Source organism: Muntiacus reevesi, chromosome 13 (genome assembly GCF_963930625.1).
Source record: "Muntiacus reevesi chromosome 13, mMunRee1.1, whole genome shotgun sequence".
Lineage (NCBI taxonomy): Eukaryota > Metazoa > Chordata > Mammalia > Artiodactyla > Cervidae > Muntiacus > Muntiacus reevesi.
The window spans coordinates 8,942,183-8,956,069 of NC_089261.1; the positions used below are offsets into that span (position 1 = coordinate 8,942,183).

The window sequence follows — 13,887 nt, forward strand, 5'->3', positions numbered from 1 at the left end:
GATAGGTGCTATCATTCCCATTTTAAAGATGAGGAAACTGAGGCCCCGGGAGCCTAAGGTCACACAGCTAGCTAGTGGCAGAGCTTCTGTTCTCTGCAGTCTGCATCTCCGTCCACTTAGCTGGATCCCTTGGTGAGGGCACTTAGGGGACTTCGTCTCATTGCATTTTCTTAGCCTGTCACAGTCAAAGTGGGCTTTTCTTCCTAAGTACATCACCTCACCACTCCATGGACTTAAGGAATGTGATCCTATGCCCAGTTAACACACATGGAAACAGGCTTGGAGAAGTGAAAACTTTTCCCAAGGCCACATAGCTGGTCAGTGACGAGTTCTAAGCAGAAACATCTGGCCTGGATGCTGGCTCTATGACTACTTCCCGGGGTCAACTGATGTCCCCTCATTGGAGCAGCATTCTGGGGAGGACCCCACAACTCCTGCAATTCATGAAATTAACACAAATGGACATTTCCAGAATCGCAGCCAGATGGTTTGGGAGGATCTACCACCAATCAGGGCAGAAGGAAAACCTCCACAGCCCTTGTGTTCCCTGCCACATGTCACACTTCCGCTGTGATTCAACTTGTGAAAAACCCCTTCTCCCACCATGGAAGGAAGCAGGGCTACTGGAGGGGACTTATCCTGGGCAGCATGCTTCCCTACTTCAGTCCCAACCTGCTTCTGGCTCAGGAGCCATCCAGAAGACCCCATCATCTTATCCTCAGGAATTTCCTAGAATTCCACTTCCTTAAAAAATTCACAGGGCAGTGAAGGAGAAGGTGAGAAGTAGCAGAATGGCTTTGGGGACTTGGATTCATAGTCCAACTCCACTCCAACCAGTCACACAGTCCAAGCAAGTGTCTTGACCTTTTCATGCCTCAGTTTTATCATCTGTAAAATGGGAACAATGGCCTCCTTCCTGCCAGGCTTCTCCTGAGAGTTTGATGAGACATGATTATGAAAACACCTAGCATGATGCCTGCACAGAGTAGAGTCTTAGGGGTGATCAGGAAGGTCTTGTGGATCCACCTGGATCAGGGACCCCATATTGTAGGCATAGCTGAGGTGTGAGGTGCTACCTTGATGGAGAAATTCCCTCGCCACCTTCTCCAATCACCAAGCTTCATCTCATCCCAGCCACTCCAAACTCCTGCTACTTTGCAAGCCCCATCAAACTTAGGATAAATTCCAGAGCCCCAGCATGGCCCACCATGTTGTAACACTTGGTGTTACATGTTGTAACATTAACATGTAACACTTCCCACCCACTTCACCACACCGTCTCTCTCCACTTTGCTCCTTGCTACTCATGAAACACACCAATCCTGATCCTACCTCAGGATCTTTTTATAGTTAGTCCCTTCCATCTGGGATGCTCATATCATTGCACGGCTCCCTTCCTCCCTTCCATCAGGTCTCCAGTCAAACTGTGCCATCCCGTAGAGGTCTTCCTGGAATGCCCTAAAGTAGCCCCATGTTATGCCTGGTCAGGACCACATTTCCCGATTCTATTTTTGTCACAGTACTTATCACCATCTGAAAGTATCTTGCTTTTATTTGCTTCCTTAGTTTTTTAATTTTTCAAATTTTATTTACTTATTTTATGTTTGGCTGCCCTTGGTCTTGGTTGCTGCGTGGGCTTTCTCTCCTTGTGAAAAGCAGGGGCTAGTCTCTAGTTGCAGTGCACAGGCTTCTCATTGCAGTGGCTTCTCTTGTTGTGGAACACAGGCTCTAGGCACGCGGGCTTCAGTAGTTGCAGCAGGCAGACTCAGCCTGTGGTACACAGGCTCAGTTGCCCCACGGCGTGTGAGATCTTCCTGGACCAGGGATCGAACCAGTGTCCCTGGCACTGCAAGGTGGATTCTTAACCACTGGGCCACCAGGGAAACACCTTGCTTCCTTATAGTCTGTCCCTACTACTAGACTGTCAGCTCCGTGAAGGCAGAGATGGTACCTGTCCCGATTGCTTCATTCTATCAGCACCTCGGACAGCACCAGAAACAAAGCTGGTGCTCAGTACCCGCTGGTTGTGTGACTGAGTCATTGAATGGACAAATGAAGGCATGACCAGCCTGCTGCTTGGGGTGTCTCCACAGGGTTAGCCCCACTCTTCCTCCAGGTCTCAGCTTAGCTCACCTCCAGAAAATCGTCCTGACCCCCCTCTAGGCTTGATCAAATGCTCCCTGTCATGGCCCTTAGGTGAATGGCAATTTCCTGTGTTTGTTGAGGTCCTCTGATAGAATATGATTCCATAGTGGTACAACTGATACATCCAACAAAATAGAAACACCCACCCCCATTTATTATGAGAAAGAAATTCCACTGCCAGTGTTATGAGTAATTATTACCATTTCTTGAGCACCTACTTCATGCCAGCCACTGTTCTATTTGCTTTTCATATGTTATTTGAATGAAATGATATATGTAAAATGCTTATCAGATCTCTTGGTTTCTAATAATAGGTCACTTAATAGTTGCTGCCACTAGTATTAATAGTAGTAGAAATAGTAGCTAAATATATATTGAATGGTTATTATAGGCTAGACCATCATTGCCTTGTGTAATTATCACAACAACTCAACAAGCTAAAGACTATTATTATCTTATTTTGCAAATGGGAAAATTCAAAACTCAGAAGTCACTTACCCCAGGTTAACCAGGTAGTGAGTAGAAAACCTGAGGTTTGAAGCAAGGTTCATTTAATTCCAAAGCTTGTGAGCCTTCTTGTCCACTATGCTACCCCACCCCTTGCTTCTGGAAATCTTAGATATTTTATAAAATAGAGAAAGAGAAGGAAGAGAAAATAAGAAAGAAGCCTGGAGCACAGATCTCTCAGCAGGCAGCTTTGAAATCAGGCAGTCTTATTAAGAAAACACAAATTCAGACTGTCCTTGATTAACTTATTCAGAGTTCAGCAAGGAAAGACAACATATTAGATTAGCGCTAATAAAAACGAGACGCTTCCTTGACCTGATGCTAAACACATTTGGTTTTTATCTGAAGTTGGCAAGGGCTCTGCTTGATGCAGCGATGCAAGACTTAAGCTGTAAGGGACTCGGAGCCCATCACGGGCAGGAGGGGAGGGGGGAGCTGCTCCCTGGCTGGGCTGGGGCCGGGCAGGAAGTCTGACTTCCTGGGTGGAGCTGCCACCTGCAACGTGCCAGTCACCTTGCTAGGCTTTCGAGATCCTGAGCTCTGAGCAGCCACATGAGGGTTCAAATCCCAGTTCTGCGGTGGCTTGTGCAGCTCTGGGCAGGTCACCTCAGTTTCCTTTGGGAGCTAAAAGGTACTTAACATCAGATGTCTGTTGCAATGATTATATAAGATAAATCGATGGCGTGCTCTCTAAATGCCAGGCACTCTTGCAGCACACTTTGCAGCTGTTACATCCCATAGTCTTCTTGGCAGCCCAGCTAAGTAGACACTGTCATTAACTCCCCTTCCAGGGAGGAGGCAGAGGCACAGAGAGGTTAGGTAACCTGCCCGAGGTTAACCAGCTGGAGGAGAGGATAAATCAACATTTGAACCCAGGAGGTTTGGATCTTACACTTGAACCCTCAGCGCTACATCGTCTCAGTTCTCAGTGCACAGACAGTGTTCAGGATCTGTCTGTATGACCCTGGAACCCAGTAAGCACTTCGTGCGTGCCGGCTATTATTATTAATATTGTAATTCTGTAGGAGAGAACAGAGGTGCTGTGACTTGCCTTAGGTGACCCCGTTGTCAGGAGCACAACTAGGAGCCGACTCCAGTTTGATTGCAAAGTCTGTGCTGTTTCTGTCTCCCCCACCCCAGCTTACAGAGGGTGTTGGGCTGGGCGTGAAGAACACAGGAGGTCTAGTCAGCATTTTTGGAAGCGACCACAGGGCTCCCACTCCCCACCTCCTTCAGCAGAAGATGCAATCTATGCAGGCTATGGAGAGTCACTTCTGGGTCAGACTGTGCTCATCCTCAGCCTCACGTCTGTAGAAGTATTAAACTCTTTTTCACAGATGAAGAAACGGAGGCTCAGAGAGGTCAAAGGACTTGTCCCATGTCACACAGCTGCCAACTGGCAGAGCAGACTCCAACCCGACTCTTGTTTACGTCCAAAGCTCTTCTTCTCTTTTTAAAAAGATAATTTTATTTGTTTTTGGTTGTGCTGGGTCTTTGCTGCTGCATGGGCTTTTCTCTAGTTGCAGCTAGTGGGAGCTACTCTCTAGTAAGGGTGCGTGGGCTTCTCATCGCAGTGGCTTCTCATTGCAGAGCACGGGCTCTAGCATGGGCAGGCTTCAACAGTGCGGGCTTTGTGGTGCGCAGACTTAGCTGCTCTGAGGCATGTGGGGTCTTCCCGGAGCAGGGGTCAAACCGTGACTCTTGCATTGGCAGGTGGGTTCTTTACCACTGAGCCACGAGTTCAGTTCAGTTCAGTCGCTCAGTCGTGTTTGACCCTTTGCGACCCCATGGACTGCAGCACGCCAGGCCTCCCTGTCTATCACCAACTCCTGGAGTTTACTCAAACTCATGTCCATAGAACCGATGATGACATCCAACCATCTCATCCTCTGTTGTCCCCTTCTCCTGCCTTCAATCTTTCCCACCATCAGGGTCTTTTCCAATGAGTCAGCTCTTTGCATCAGATGGTCAAAGTATTGGAGTTTCATCTTCAGCATCAACCCTTCCAAAGAATATTCAGGGCTGATTTCCTTTAGGATGGACTGGTTTGATCTCCTTGCAGTCCAAGGGACTCTGAAGAGTCTTCTCCAACACCACAGTTCAAAAGCATCAATTCTTCGGCCCTCAGCTTTCTTTATAGTCTAACTCTCACATCCATACATGACCACTGGAAAAACCATAGCCTTGACTAGACAGACCTTTGTTGGCAAAGTAATGTCTCTACTTTCTAATATGCTGTCTAGGTTGGTCATAGCATTTCTTCCAAGGAGCAAACGTCTTTCTTTTAATTTTGTGGCTGTAGTCACCATCTAAAGTGATTTTGGAGCCCCCCAAAATAAAGTCCCTCACTGTTTCCATTGTTTCCCCATCTATTTGCCATGAAGTGATGGGACTGGATGCCATGATCTTAGTTTTCTGAATGTTGAGCTTTAAGCCAACTTTTCACTCTCCTCTTTCACTTTCATCAAGAGGCTCTTCAGTTCTTCTTTGCTTTCTGCCATAAGTATGGCGTCATCTGCATATTTGAGATTATTGGTATTTCTCCTGGCAATCTTGATTCCAGCTTGTGCTTCATCCAGTCTGGCATTTCGCATGATGTATTCTGCATATAAGTTAAATAAACACAGTGACAATGTACAGCCTTGACGTACTCCTTTCCCAATTTGCAACCAGTCTGTTGTTCCATGTCCAGTTCTCACTGTTGCTTAAAAAAGATCCAGAGTCACCGGGGAAGCCCCCAAAGCTCTTATTCTTAACCACTGCGCTAAGTTGTTCATTGTTCAGTCACTCAGTCATGTCCGACTCTTAATAGAACCTCAACTCCATTCATTCATTCATTCATTCTGTATTTATTGCATGTCTGTTTGCCCGGCCCTGTGCTGGGAGGTGGAGATGCAAGAATGATTCAAGCACATTTCCCGTTTTTTGGTTTTGTTTTTTTTTTTTTTGTCTGAGGAATAGTCACACCCACCGGGGAAAAGAAAAACGAGTAAAAAGATGAATTATATTTTAAAATATAACTTTTTTCTTGATTATCAAAGTCACACATGCGTATTGTAGAAAAATTAGAACATGTAGCAAAAAGAGATAAAAGTTAAAATAGCCCAGAGTCCCCCCATCCAACAGTCACAATCAACGCTGTTGGGTTCTGCCTTTGTCGTCCTCTTTCCTCCCTTAGGGGTTTATTTCTAAGGAACTGTTGTTCGGTCACTGAGTCGTGTCTGACTCTTGGCAACCTTATGGGCTGCAGTGCTCGAGGCTTCCCCGTGCGTCACCATCTCACACGGTTGAGTAGGTGACTCCTAAACAACAGAATGGTGTACATATATAGCATCAGGTCATCCTTTCCCCCACTTTAGCACTTTTTCATTTTGTTAAAAATCCTTCCACAGTGGGCCTAAATTCTTCATAATCTGAAAAAATAATGCTCAATTCTTGGAAAGTTGTTTAGTAAAGTGTTAAGGTGGGGTAAACCAGGGGACTCTGGGATCCCAAAGGAAGGATTCGGTTGGGTCATGGGGCTCTATCATGCCTTCCTGGGGGAGGAGACAGTTGAGCTGAGCCTGTAGGATCCTTGGGCCCTGACCAAACTGAAAAACGCATCCCTTCTACCCCAAGGGAGCCTAGATATGAGCAGGAATTCCAGGGATGGAATTTCCTGCACAAGGAAGCCCAGAAGCACTGGGGTGATCCTCCTGAAGGACAACCTTCCAAGATAGTGAAGAATCCCCAGCAGGAAAGTAACCCTTTCTCTTTTCCCAATCTCTTCTAAGATTGATAAGAGATCAATCTTATAGTCAATTTTTTTCTTACAGTCAATTAAAAAATTACCCCTGTGGGGACTTCCCTAGTGGTCCACTGGCTAAAACTCTATGCTCCCAATGCAGGGGGCCAGGTCTGATCCCTGGTGGGAGAACTAGGTCCTGCTGCAACTAAGAGTTAACCTGCCTCAACTTAAAGATGGGCTTCCCTGGTGGCTCAGTGGTAAAGAATCTGCCTGCCAATGCAGGAGACACGGGGTCAACCCCTGGTCCGGGAGACCCCACATGCCACGGCGCAACTAAGGCTGTGCGCCACAGCTACTGAGCCTGTGCTCTAGAGCCCGGAAGCCACAACTACTGAAGCCCAAGCAGCCTGGAGACCATGCGTCCCAACAAGAAAAGCTACCACGATGCAAAGCCCAAGTACTGCAACTAGAAAGAAAGCCCGCCCAACAACGAAGACCAATCACAGCCAAAAATAAATAAATAAACAAATGTCTTTCCAAAAAAAAAAAAGGTCTCATGTGCTGCAACTAAAGACCCAGAGCAGCCAAATAAATAAATATTTTTTTAAAATACCCCCATATTGGTGTTCAAGGGCTGCTATAGCAAAGTACCATGAACGGGGTGGCTTGAAACAACAGAGGTGTATTGCCTTGCAGTTCAGGAGGCTAAAAGTCCAACGTCAAGACGGGCTCTCAAAGCCCCTCAGAGGGGATCTCTGGCAAGCCTTTCCCCCAGCTTCCGGCATCAGCAGGAACCCTTGACCCTCCTTGCAGCTGTAAAACATCAGCTGTTGCCTGTTTTCACACGGTCCTCTCCTTGTGTCTCTGGGACTTCAGAGAGCCGCTTGCCGCTTTCTTATAAGGACACCAGTCATTGTTGGATGGGGACCCACCTACTCCAGTATCACCTCATAATTAATTACATCAGAAGTGACCCTATTTCCAAAGAAGGTCACATACCAAGGTACTGGGCTTAGGACTTCAACTGATCCTTTTTTATGAGGGGCACAGTTCAACCCAAAACTCCCTCATGTTTTTTTTTTTTTTCTTCAATTTTTATTTCATTTATTTGACTGTGTCTGGTCTTGGCTGTGGCACGCGGGATCTTCATTACATCATGTGGGATCTTTGGTCACGGCACACGGACTCTAGTTATGGCATGGGTTCAGTGGTCGCAGCAAGCAGGAACTTGGTCTCTCCGAGGCATGTGGGATCTTATTTCCCCAATCAGAGATTGAACTTGCGTCCCCTGCACTGCAAGGAGAATTCTTAACCCCTGGACCACCAGGGAAATCCCACTCCCTTATGTTTTATTTCCACTTTTCAGGCAGGACCTTGAGTAATACTGCCCAGGCTACTTGCAGTGTCAGGATTAGAGCCCAGATCTGGTAGACTCCAAAACTGGTCCTTGAGGACACTGTAATATCTCCTGTCTGCAAATCTACTCACAAACAATAAATAAGAGGAATACAAGTTAGCACATGTTTAGCTATCCTCTTAACAAATTACCTTTATTGAAGAGAGCAAAGTTGCTTGAAAAGGAAGATTAATTGAAGCAAAAGAGGGGAAAAAAAGGAAAGGAAAAGGGGAAAAAACAGTCAGGAGAGCTCTTTTCCAGATGCTTATGCTCTCCTGGGCTCACCCCTCGCCGGTTTCTGCGCCTGAGATAAATAGCCAGGCTGGGACGGGACTTTGCCGTTTCAGCGATATTCGGATGGCTGCTCCGATGAGCTGATAGATTGTATGAACTCAGCCATTAATTCACCCTCGAGTGGCCTGTGAATTTTGTCCCTGTTTTACATACCCGACCTCCCCCTCGTCTCTGGGAGATTCTGCCAGTACAGCAGAACTTGAGGAAAATCAGAAGTGGGTTGGATGGTAGCCCACCCCCCAACCCCTCCACGAGCTTATCGCTAACCGGGTGATAGAGCTCCAGCGGCAGGGTTGCCGGTTGTGTTGGCCACAGCCCGCACTGAAGGGTCAGGAGGGAAGGAGTCACCAACCCTTCCTGGCCCAGGGCAAGGAGGAAACAGATTCAGTATCCGTTTCCTGACCCAAAGAGCTCAGCCCATCCATCAGGTCACAGTATATAGCATGCCCACGCTTCTCCAGAGCATCAGAGAAGGGGACCCTGAGTCTCTTTTTCCCTCCCCTGGACAGAGGAAGAAAAGGAGGTTCATCTGTCCCCACAATAAGCCTTTGAGCGGCTGTTGTGTGGGTCATCTCAGCCTGATGCCTGGCTGGTGTTAGACTTAGGGAAGGGGTGGTGCAGCATTTAAAAGCCCAGGCTTTGGGGCAGATGGACCTATGGTCAAGTATTAACTCCTCTTCCAGAAGCCCCTCCGTCTCCATCATCCCTCCAGGAAGGTCTCTCTGGCAGGATGGAGACGCCTTCCTCCCAAGCCGAGATTAAGCGTGGTACACAAGAAAGGGCAGCCTGAACAGGGGCACCGTCTAGGCTCTCCCGGCCGGGTGGACTCGGGCAGCTCAGCTTGGGAGTCAGCATGTTCCTCAGTGCTCCTTTGACGGCAGGGACCAAAACGCCCATCTTAATCAGCTTAAGCCAAAGAAGAAAATGTAGTGTGTCTTGTCACCAAACTACCGAAGGGGCTAGGTTGTCAAATGAATGAATTGTGCCATTCTCTTCCTAACTCTCATCTCTGCTTGCTTCTGACTTAGCTTGGTTCTCCTGCACAGACTGACTTTGTGCCAGGGGTCTTGGCTGTTGGTAGCTCCGGACTTAAAGAATACCAGTGTCACAACCCAAGGGAGACGAATCTCTTTCTCCCAGCTTTAATCTATGAGAATCCAAAGAGTAGGTCACGTGTCCTTCCCCAGAGCCATCAAGCACTGGCTGGTGGCAGGTACAATATGATTGGCTCTTCCAGGGTCAGTGTCTCCCCAAGATCCGAGCTGGTCAGGGCTTCCCAGGTGGCACTAGTGGAACAAATCCGCCTGCCAATGAAGGAGGCGCAGGTTCGATCTCTGGCTCAGGAAGGTCCCCTGGACAAGGAAATGGCAACCCACTCCAGTAGTCTTGCCTGGAAAATCCCTTGGACAGAGGAGCCTGGCAGGCAGGCTACAGTCCATGGGGGTTGCAAAGAGTGGGACGTGACTGAGCAGGCACAGAAAAATACGAGGGTGGGCTGCTCTGAAGGCGCAAAGAGTACCATGACAGCCCACCCACTCACCGTACAGTGGACGTGTGTGGACACGTGCTCACACTCCTATTAATCTGATTATAAAACTCTCATCTAACACAATCCACAATCCCCCCTATAGTCGAACACACCTACCCTCACCCTCTGGCGAGACCACCCATGGTCGTAGTACATCCAGTTCCAAGCCCAGCATTTCTGGATCATGAGCACTCCTCTCTGTCAGGACCCAGTGTGGTACCTTGTGACCCCGAAGCCTGTGGGCCACATGGAAGCGAAACCTCCCCAAACATACAATGGCTGGAGGACAGATCTGGGCTTAAATTTTAAGATTTGGAGATGCTTCCAAGCGCTGGGCACACAGGCAGATTGCATAGTTTCGAATTCTACTTAGAAACAAGTAAGATGGTGTAACATGAGTGGGGACCAGTCAGAAAGCATATACCGTAGGCCAAATACAAAGATTCACTTCTAAGACAGACAGATACAACAGTCATTAGGATCAGTCTCTTCGTCTATAAGATGGGTTAATAAGAAGGGTGTGAGGACTGAATTTTTTTAAATGAGGCATGGCACATAGAAGGTACTCAATGCATATTCTCCCTCTCTCACACACACAGCTTTTGATCTGATGACAGTGACCTCATCCTGCCAAAATAAACAGCAGTTCCCCATCTTCCCTTTCCCTTCCTCTCCTTCCTCCTTTTTGTTTTTTTCTCCTTCTGGCCATCCTTAGACACCCTGTCCTCTAGTGAACTGCAGAACTCAGGTTACTTGCCAACAACGGCCCATGGAGGTTCTCTCTCCCCGCCCAGATGTAAACGTCTCACACACACACACACACCCCTCCCCGGGCCATGCACACACACACACACACACACACACACACACACACACACACCCCTCCCCGGGCCATGTTTCCTTCTGTGACACAGGAGAGTCATCCTTTGTTGAACAAGCGCAGTGACAAGATGCCGGCTTTCCCAGAGCTGTCACCATCTGATGTCCCTGCTCCAGGGAGGCGATGTTTCTTTTAAAGATGGACAGTTCTTAGTCGACCAAATCACCTCTGTCTTATGAAAGAAATTCAAGGTGATCAGGGTTGAGACACATCTCCAGCGAGGCTGACAAATTCTGCACTTCCCAGGGTGGCACTGAGGGGACACAATTGCTCCTTAACAAGCCGGTATCCTCTGCTAGACCCTGTTCTCCACCACGAGGCGGGGGGTCGAGGAGCCCACAGTTTAAATCGACAGCAGCCTAGGCCTGAACGAGATCAGGTGGCATGTAGCATTTCCTCAATCATTCTCCAGGAGGGCCGTTTAATTCCAAGGGCTGGCTGGGTCCTCAGGCTCACCTCCAGTGACTCCCAAATGCAAGAGCACTGGTTTGGGGTCCCATAGACCTAAATTTAAATCTTTATTCTACCATCAATTAGTCTCAGGTCTGGGACAGCTCACTTCACCTTTCTGGGCCCCTGTTCAATCATCTAAGAACAGAGTTTCAGCATGCCAAGAGCCACTGCACCTGGGTCATTGCAAAGGTCCCCGGATCCAAAGGGAAACAAGAGGGACTTCCCTGGGGGTGGTTAAGACTTCACCTTCAAGTTCGAGGGACGCAGGTTTGATCCCCAATCGGAGACAGGAGCTGTAAAATCCCACATGCCTCCCAGTCAGAAACCAAAACATAAAACAGTATTGTCACAAATTCACTAAAGACTTTAAAATGGTCCACAGCAGGGGAAAAAATCTTTAAAAAAAAAAAAAAAAAGCAAAGAGAAACAAGCAGTGCAGTAGTTCAGAACATGGGCTCTGCAGCCAGATTGCTTGTGTCCAAACCCAGCCCCACGGGTATAAGCTGTGTGTCCTTGGGCAGGTGACTTAGCCTCTCTGGGCCTCAGTTTCCTCTGATACATTGACTGGGAATATTAATACTTCCCTCACAGGCTCATTCTAAGGATTCACTGAGACAGTATGTGCAAGGCACTTAGCAAAGTGCATGTCCAAGTTAATAATGATTGTAAGAACACATGGGAAAAGACTTAATAAACTGTAAAGTACCATCTTCGTGTACTATTTACCAACAAGTATAGGAACACATGCACTAATCTAAGAAAACTAAGTGAATGTTATATCACTGGATGGTTGTTTCACATAGTTTAAAATTTTCCTTTTGGGGCCTCCCCTGGTGGTCCAGTGGTTAAGACTTCACCTTCCAATGCAGCGGGTGTGAATTCAATCCCTGGTGGAGAAGCTAAGATCCCACGTGTCTCACGGCCAAAACCCCAAAACATAAAACAGAAGCCATGTTGTAACAAATTCAATAAAGACTTTAAAAATGATCCACATCAAACAGAATCTTTAAAAAAAAAAAATTCCTTCTGGATAAAAGCATTTACCTTGGCCCACAAAGTGGGAAAACTATGAAGAACTTTAAACAGCGCTATGAATGGCTCATTTCTTATTCCACTCACCTTAAGTTTGTGCCTATTATATGCAAGACCCTGTGGAAGAAATGTTTATACAAATAAGTCCATTTTAACCTCATTGGGCTGGTATTTTCATCCCCACAATGAAGGAAACTGGGCCTCAGAGAGATTAACTGGCGTAAATGCACTGGAATGTCACCAAAGTGAGATGATGACTTGGATCTTAAGATGTCCAAGTCCAGTGTTCCTTCCAAGAAAAAATAAACAAAACCTTAAGTCATCTTGCAGAAATGACAGCAGGCTGTCAACTTATCCAGCTCTTCAGAGCTGTCTTAATAAGAGTCTTGGTGCTTAGGGAGTGAGGTGAGCTTGGGTTGCTGGGTGCCCAGTCGTCATCAGTAGAGCCCAGGGGTGTGACCTTACCCCTGGCTATGGAAGGTCGCTTCCTCCCCTCTGTTGACCTCCAGGGCCCACAGCCTTACCCACGGGCCTGCACTGCCCCGTGGACCAAGCTCTGCCAATGCACACGAGTGTCAGTCTCTCTTGTTTCCACTTGACTGCTCAGAGGAAGGAATTGGGACCAAGAGGTCAACAAAGTCACATAGCCAGAGGCAGACTCGTCACCTCTGAAACCCTTTCAGCTCTGTCCCCCTCCCCCACCACCCCAGATCTGACTTTTCTCATCTTCCCAAAGCTAAGTACATCGGCTGCTACCTGGATGACACCCAGAGCCGGGCCCTCCGAGGCGTGTCCTTTTTCGACTACAAAAAGATGACCGTCTTCCGTTGCCAGGACAACTGTGCAGAACGGTAGGGCCCCAGCGTCCCAGGCTCCCTGCATCCACACCCCTTCCTTCGCAGCTTCCTACCTGCGGTGGTCTTTTGTTTTCCCGTGGGAAGGCATGAGGAAGGATGGACATATCACTGTGAGGGAAGGTGATGCAAGGGTGTGTGTGTGAGTGTATGTGAGTGTGTGTGAGTGTGTGTGTGTTTGTGTGTGTGAACATGTGTGTGAGAGTGTGAGTGTGAGTGTGTGTGAGTGTGTGTGTGCGCGCGCATGTGTGTGTGTGTATGTGAGTGTGTGTGTGTATGTGAGTGTGTGTGAGTGTGTGTGTGTTTGTGTGAGTGTGTGTGTGTGAGTGTGTGTGTGTGTGTGTGTGAGTGAGTGTGTGTGTGAGTGTGTGTGAGTGTGTGTGTGAGTGTGTGAGTGTGAGTTTGTGTGTGTGTACGTGTGAGTGAGTGTGTGTGACTTGTGTGTGTGTGAGTGTGTGAGTGTGTGTGTGAGTGTGTGTGAGAGTGTGTGTGGGTTAGTGTGGGTGTGAGTGTGTGAGTGTGTGTGTGTGAGTGTGAGTGTGAGTGCATGCGTGTGCACATTCTCGTGCCTGAAAAATCCCAGGGACAGAGGCGCCTGTCTCATGGACGCTGGAGATCAAGAGTAGGGAGTTGGACTGTTGGAATCTGTGACTGTGCAGTGGTGTGAGGCTGTGCCTAGGTGTGAGTTTACAGTGTACACTCTGCAGGGTGACATGTTTGTGAGCTTAATGCCAACACCGAATTGCCTTTAAATAATAGTGGCTGTGAGTGCCGGAGTCTCTGTGGATATGTTGGCAAGGGTCCAGAATTGTGGGAAAAGCACGAGTGAGTGTTTACGTGCGTGCACAAGTAGATGTTTACGTGCAGGCAAGTGTGAGTCTGTGAGCATGAGGCTTGTGAGGTGCCTGTGGGAAAGCTGAGGTGGGAGCCTGCAATCAGGGATATTTACTGCTTGTCCAGCCCAGAAACTATTCGTTCCTGTCCCAGGGAGAAGCACTCACCTGTCCAGGCTATGTTTTCCAGTCTAAGGAGTAAATGATGTTCTCCACGAGAACAGGCCCTAAGGGGAGG

The 13,887-nt window shown here is 47.9% G+C and overlaps 1 protein-coding gene across 6 annotated transcripts in view; it reads left to right on the forward strand.

Annotated features, from left to right (window-relative positions):
- Positions 1 to 13,887, forward strand: part of WSCD2 (WSC domain containing 2) — a 128,555-nt gene that overhangs the window by 75,735 nt on the left and 38,933 nt on the right. For all 6 annotated transcript variants that reach the window (XM_065904029.1, XM_065904028.1, XM_065904026.1 and 3 more), the window contains one exon: positions 12,699 to 12,813. In XM_065904029.1, coding sequence (XP_065760101.1) covers positions 12,699 to 12,813 — 115 coding nt within the window. The remainder of the gene's footprint in view (positions 1 to 12,698; positions 12,814 to 13,887) is intronic.